General features: G+C 39.1%; 1 protein-coding gene across 1 annotated transcript in view; it reads left to right on the forward strand.

Moving 5' to 3' along the window:
* Positions 1-4,932, forward strand: part of MEGF9 (multiple EGF like domains 9) — an 83,195-nt gene extending 78,263 nt beyond the window's left edge. The window contains exon 6 of the mRNA XM_027616244.2: positions 187-4,932. Coding sequence (XP_027472045.1) covers positions 187-638 — 452 coding nt within the window. The 3' untranslated portion in view covers positions 639-4,932. The remainder of the gene's footprint in view (positions 1-186) is intronic.
* Positions 4,933-7,534: the final 2,602 nt, after the last annotated feature.

Consider the following 7,534-nt stretch of genomic DNA (forward strand, 5'->3'; position numbering starts at 1 on the left):
AGCTTTCTAGACCTTGATTCTTTTCACTATATTTCTTTAAAAATTATTTTTAACTTGCATTACCTTAAAGCAGAATATCATGTCAACATCCCATATCAACTTCCACTCCCATGTGTATTTCTTTTATTGTTTCTTAAAACTAGATAATTTTGTCTTTTACATTTCATTCTCTGTTTTTATTTTCAGAAGTTATTGTTCCAACACCTGAAGGTTCTACCATTTTGGTTTCCAATGCCTCTTTGACCACATCAGTGCCCACCCCTGTTATAAATAGTACATTTACCCCCACAATCCTGCAGACTATCTTTTCAGTAAGCTCTGCTGAAAACAGCACATCAGCATTAGCTGATGTTTCATGGACCCAGTTTAACATCATCATTTTGACAGTCATCATCATTGTGGTGGTGCTGCTGATGGGATTTGTGGGGGCTGTCTATATGTACCGGGAGTACCAAAACCGGAAACTCAATGCCCCCTTTTGGACCATCGAGCTGAAAGAAGACAATATCAGTTTCAGCAGCTACCATGACAGCATTCCCAATGCAGATGTGTCAGGACTCTTGGAAGATGATGGTAATGAAGTAGCTCCCAATGGGCAACTGACCCTGACGACACCCATACATAACTACAAAGCCTAAGGAGCTAGAACCGTTGTCTGGATTGTTAGACCACAGTGCTCACTAAGACCACATCAGCTCCTGGGCCAGATGAGGCCTGGGTAGAGTTTGCTGAGAACGCAAAGGCATAGAGTGCATCTGAAATTTTTAGGTACAAATTTGTAATGCACTTAGCCCATTACTCTTAGTTTCCCCCATGAAGATCTGAAGCAGTCGCTGTCAATAAGGACTTGTGGTAAAGTATATTTTTGTACCAAACTACATGGGAGTATAGAAAGGCTGAACCCTGTAGTGCAGCCCACATCTACTCTGACCTCCGAACAGACTCCTGGGGAAGTGTTCACCAAACCAGCGGAAACGAGATGGAAGTGGAGGGGGAGGGACTGCTGGAAGACTTTTCATCTTCATTCCTGAGACACCTTGTTTAAAAGGAGAGTCAGGGATGATATTCCTTTTACTGTGCTAAAAGGCATCACCGAAGAAAGCTTAATGTCTGGGCTGTATCACAATAAACAATCTCGACTGTTTTTAAAAAGGGGCAGAAAAGTCTCAAGAAGATCTTTAGAAAAGCTTGATTTTTCCTTCCCAAGTTCTTGCTCAATGATAGGATCAAAGCACAGAATAAGCTTCTAATGGTAGAAAGAGGAAGGCAACATCTGGGAGCAGGAAGCTGATGGTCCTCCTTAGGGTCTCAGTGTAAATGGTACATTGTCTAAAAATAAGGTCTCTTCCTGCCTCTAGAGAAATAAGGTGTATATAGTTAATGTAGCATATCTGGTCAACATTGTATTTGTATCTATTTGTAAAAAAAATCATGTCATATTTTATCATCTAGAATTTATTTGTACAGCAGTTAATGGTGTTGTAAAAAGAAAATATGGGGATTGGTTAAAATAGAGTAACATAGATGGCAGTATTGCTAGAGCTGGGACTCTGGTGACCATCCGTCATTTTTAGTCCCTCTTTGGACACTGTTGAAATTTATAAGAGGTTGAATGTTTCTAACCTTTCTTTCCCTTTCTCAGTCTCAAAGTAGAGTTATATGTTCTCTGACTTACTATAGATTCAAGCAATAGATTTTTAAGCAATTGATTGTTAAGCTGGGATAGAGGCTGCGCTCTCCAAAGCACTCCCCCGATTAGATGTTAGCCAGTCTACATATTTTACATAGATTAATGTAGAACGTATCCTCATGAAAAAAAAATGTCTCTAAATGTAGAAGATAGTCTTCCAAAGGAATTAGAAATATTTTAGTTCCAAAAGAAAAGCCATCGTATCGCTTGGGATCCCCTGTTTTCATGCCTGTGAAATATTTATATTCTTCCTCCATCCCCCTCCAAAAAAATACCTTTGAACATAGCTTATCATCCAGACTCCACGAGGTGTATACCACCTTCCTGCAGAGATACAGTTCTGCTGTCTTCTTGTCCGGTTAGAGGGTGGCTCTGGAGGTGGGTGGGTACAGTTAGTCCTTGCTTTTAGACACAGCTTTTCCCTAGAGGCCACACACTGTTGCTCTCATCTGTTATGATATTGACAGACTGTGGGTTAAGCAAGCCAGGAAAAGCAGCCAGAAGTCAAATATAGGTATTTATTAGGAAGAAGGGCAAACTGTCAAGTGGTTAGAAAAAAAAAGCAAGGATTTATTAGATCAGACCTAGGATATCCAAGTTGACAGCCTTGCCTAACTTCCCCCAAGAAAAACCTGGAATTTGGTCATCCCTCTGTAGGAGACCCCTCAGTTTTCTCAGGTTTTAGAGATGATGTTCTGGAGGATGGACAGACAAATATCTACTTCTGATAACCTGAGGTGCTCCGAATATTTGGCCGTTGCTCATGAGGGTAGAGGTTACGTGGCATTACATTATACTAAAATCAGTGACTATGGCTATAGCCCTTTGCAGTTCACAAAGCATCTTTCCATATATGTGTCCTCTGTTCCTCATCATAGCCCCCTGAGGAAGTAATTATTGTCCCCATTTTACAGATGAGGTTAAATGTCTTGTTCAAGGCTCTACAATATGTCATTATTAGGCTTGGAATCAGGCCTCCAAATTGAAGCACATGTTCTCTCAACTATATGCTAATGCAGAAACTGCCTAGCCCCAGACCAAGAAGGCTGGGAGGAAGAGTCCTGTCTGGGACTGTTTCTAACTTCTGTAAATACAAGGTATGGTCCAGGACCATACAGCTGGGAAGGAGTTTGTGGAAAGGACACAGGAGGATTACTATCTGAAGCTAGTATTGGTGATAAAACAAAACCACCAGTTTGTGCTTCATTAAAGGGAACGAATCCTCCCAAGCGGGGAGGGAAAATGTGCTTTCCCCACAGCTGCTGCCTTTGCATGTACAGACCGAACACTGCACAGTTCCAAGGAAGTGTGCAAACTGACACACCTGCCTTTCTCCCAGATTGCCATCCCCTCAACGTGATGGATTGAAGGTGGTGAAGAAGAAACATTCGTTAAGTAGAAGTTAACTCAATAGAGAAAGCATGAGTGTTTGTCAGGGTCTAAGAGCCAAAGCCAAATCATCCAGATTCTGGCTATAATAGAGATTTTTTGAAACAGACCTTAAGAGATATTGCAAACATTGAATCACAAGAAACGTTAACCTCTAAGTACTGATTAACAACTCTTAGGTCATGTTCTTAATTCTTCCCAGTGGAAAAAAAAATTAAGGTCTTAGAATTTTTTTTCAACAATATTCTTTAGTGCCCCCTGCTTTTTGCTGGGGGAAGTAATTTTGCTCTAGAATTTAAATCAATCATGAAGTGATCTACCAGCAAAATCAGACTAGGAAACTAGAGGGAATATGCATTACACAATATTCATTCCTCTGAAGGCAGGATCCCTATGAACCATGGCATTCAGCACTGGGATCCCATCAGTCCTTTAGAAAGATAATATGGGAAGAATTTTTAAATAAGGATTAGAAATGTGTTTATTTTCAAATAAGGCTAGTGTGAATCTTATTGATAAATGATACTGCTATTAAGTGATAATTGTATCTTCATTCATTCATTTTCATAAGCCCTGATGCATTTCTGACAGATACCGTAGGTACTGTTGTTAACTATGTCTGTCCTCCCTTATTTTCCCCTCCTTCCCTGCACTGTCAAGCTCCCAGATGTCTCTTATTAATGGAATTTCTCCAGGTATAGGGAAAAATGGTAATAAAAACTAAAGCTCACTTGTACTAAGGTCCTATGGATTTGATGTGTTACTACTCTGAGGGGTACCTGCATTTTAAGAGAGAACAGAGCAGATGTGGGATGGGAGGAGAGAGATCTGGGGGGAGAGGATTTGTACAGTGTCAGATTATAAGGCTGTTCTCTAGCCCTAACGTCCCCCAGAAAATTGGTCATTAAAGCAATACTCACTGCCCTGCTAGTTCATTTTGGTCAGCGAGTGCCTTCCGGACATTTAGCCCTTCTCGTGCTGTTTTGGAAGCAGAGAGCTAAAGCAATAGTACGTGTTCCTAAGAGCCTCAGTTGGGACGGGGTTATTAGATCACTCACCGTGGTCCTCTGTTTTTTGTAGGACACACGGTGAACGTAACAGCACTTGTAATTAACATTCCCTGGTTCTTATACTTTGAGGTATGTGGATAGGAGTTCAAGATATATGCATCTCAAGGAAAGCTCTCCAACAAAAAGTTCAGAGAAGTAAAAAGCGACCCAGTGTAACCTGTTAGAGCAAGGAAAGCATTTCTGGCCTTATGATCCATTATGATCTTCTTGGACAGTATGGGGTTTGGGAACTAACAGGAGTTTGGTGTGTGCAGGGGAGTGACAGAAGGTTAGTGGCGATTTTCCTCTTTAACCCTGAGCCAGTGACTATGCCGAGGGAAAAAGCGGGGAGAACACACCGGTTCAAGACGTCAAAAACGTCAAATGGACTGAAGGTTATGGATCATTAAAATGGAAGTGGTTGAATGATGTTTTTTCCAAGGCAGACAGGAGCCTCCCTTACGTGTTACTTCTGCATATGCAATCACTGCAGCCGGGGTGACGACGTGAGCCACGGTAGTCCAGAGCCGAAGGATCTGCAGCTGAGTTCTCACGCTAGGCACAAGCACTCTGTCCTGCATTACCTGTCAGCCCGAGTGATTAGGGAATGTTTCTGAAACATTGAACTCGTCTGTATGTCACTAAAATTCTAACACAAATTTTTAAAAAAAACGTGTCTCCTACATACGCTGTACTAGGCTTCATGATGCATTTCTAAATTTGTGTATGATTTGAATATATGAAAAGAATTTATACAAGAGTGTTATTTAAAATTATTAAAAAAATAAATGTATATAATTTGTACCTATTGTAGATTTGTTGTTTTACTTTTTTTATGTGGTCAGATTTGTTGGAAGTCTTTTAACATAATAGCATTTATTTTCAAACCACTTCGTGAAAATCTTTGAACGCTTCATTTATTGACCATGCTTTTTGTTTTAGCTTCTTTTAAATAATGTTTTTCCACTTAGGAAAAGAAAATGCCGTAAGATTCCCCCTCTTAGAACAAAATAAAACACCCTGGGAGGGGGGCGCATTTATTAACATATCCTTGTTTGTACTTTTGCCTGTCCCCTATGAGATTCATTGGGATTTCCATGAAAATATTAAAGAAAAAATTTTTCCTCTTGCATTTCTTTTTCATACGTATAAGAAATTTTCTTTCTTCAGTGTAAATCTGAAGGGAACAATGTTCTATGCATTTATTAGACAACCTGCAACGACCGTACATCTTTTTATTATTTTGAGGTACACTTGAAGATCCTGTATTTTGACAAAGCTTAGTGGTGTTTAATGGGATGCCATCTAGAAATCCAAGGGGTATTTTGGAAAAAAAAAGAGAAAGTAAGTCGGCTTTCCTTTGTGCTGAGAGCTTTATAAACTTCAGTTGGTTGCTATTTAAACTTCAAAACCCTGTTTTTCCTTTCTTTTCTTGTCACACAAGAAAATAAGTCATATTACTCTATAATCCCACCTTATATTTTTATACATGTGGTTCTATACATGTAGGTCTATAATGTATATGATTTCGGTATTATTTTAAGGAAATGGAACAAGCATGGCAGAAATCTAAACAAATTAAAATCTCAAAAGAAAGGAAATGTATGTACAATCTTAGCACACCAAGAGGAAGTATTGCCAAAAATATTACTTTTATAGTATTGAATTCATACTTTGGATGAAAGTCTATCAAAGACATTTATTAGATTGTCAAAACTGGGTGTATTCCTTTTTCATAGGAGAGTAAGATGCATACGTTTTATTTTTTTTTAAAGATTTTATTTATTTATTTATTTATTTATTTATTTATTTATTTATTTATATTTATTTCTTTGACAGAGAGACAGTGAGAGAGGGAACACAAGTAGGGGGAGAGGGAGAGGGAGAAGCAGGCTTCCCGCAGAGCAGGGAGCCCGATGCGGGGCTCGATCCCAGGACCCTAGGATCATGACCTGAGCCGAAGGCAGACGCTTAACGACTGAGCCCCCCAGGTGCCCCAAGATTTTATTTATTTATTTGACAGAGAGAGAGAGAGAGAGAGACAGTGAGAGCCAGAACACAAGCAGGGGGAGCAGGAGAGGGAGAAGCAGGCTTCCCACTGAGAAGGGAGCCTGATGCGGGGCTCGATCCCAGGACCCTGGGGTCATGACTTGAGCCAAAGGCAGACGCTTAACAACTGAGATACCCAGGCGCCCAAGATGCATGTGTTTTACAAAAATTCCCCTTCTTCCATTATAATTAAACCAGTGACTTCAAAGTAACAATTATGTTTAGTTACATTTAAAAAGTTAGGCTAAATTCAAAACAACAAAATTATTTTCGTGAGATGGTAGGTATTAGAAGTGTAAACTGACAGGCTGAAAGATGTTTTAGGTGAATGTTAAAAAGACATAGTTTTACATGTAAGTTAGCTTTTCAAGGCAATTTTATGAAGAAATTATTGTCGTACTTATTGTACTGGCTTTCTGATACTTCCACTTACAAAATGAAAGCCATCACATTGTTAAATGTGTTGTTTGTATTAATAAGTAGGTTTTAAACCTTGGATGTTGAGCACTGAGCTTTCAGACAGTTGCACAAAAAACAGGCAAAATGTTTTCCTTTGTGTTTAATAAGAGTAGGTTTGGGGTAATAAAGGAAGTGTTTGGGAGGAAATCATCTTTTGTGGTTTCCTTCTGTTGTCAGAACAACAGCTACAGTCTTCTATGTCCATACTGTTTTCTTAATCTCAGTCTCAAATAAGGAAGAATCTCAACCCTTCCTTACGTTCATTACCGTTCTAGCCCAACTATATTGGACTCATGTATAACTTCCTATAGGTGCCAGGTTATATGATGCCTTTCTCCTTTTGCTGGTAGCGTTTCTCCTATCTATAACATCCTTGAGGATATTTATTCATTTTTTGCAACCCCTAGATAAAGGAAAGTTGATCAATCCTTAATTTGTATCTCTGTTTTGCCTAGTGAATACCTCTCTTATTGCACATATTTTATTGGAAATGCTTGTTATTTTATGTCTTCCGCAGTAGACTATATTCCTTGAAACCAGGAACATTTATTCTATCTCTAGTATCTGGCATGGTGCTGGCACATTGTAGATGCTCAGTAAGTTGTGGTTTAAAACAAAAGATACTTGACAGATACAGGAGTTGCTATGGGAACTTAATGGGTGAAGTGTAAGAAATATTCATCAGGCAAGATAGTATATCTTATTTAATAGAGATGTCAGCATATGTATTTCAGAGGGTCTGAGAAACTCTTGAAATGGCATTCTGCTTTGTGAATACAAATAATTTTGTGTGTGTGTATGTGTGTGTGTATGTGTACACATGCGTGTGTTTTCTGGAGGAAAGGTCCATACCTTAATCATGGTCTCTAAAGGATCTATGATCCCCAAAGGATTAACA

Source organism: Zalophus californianus, chromosome 13, assembly GCF_009762305.2.
Source record: "Zalophus californianus isolate mZalCal1 chromosome 13, mZalCal1.pri.v2, whole genome shotgun sequence".
In the NCBI taxonomy this organism is placed as follows: Eukaryota; Metazoa; Chordata; class Mammalia; order Carnivora; family Otariidae; genus Zalophus; species Zalophus californianus.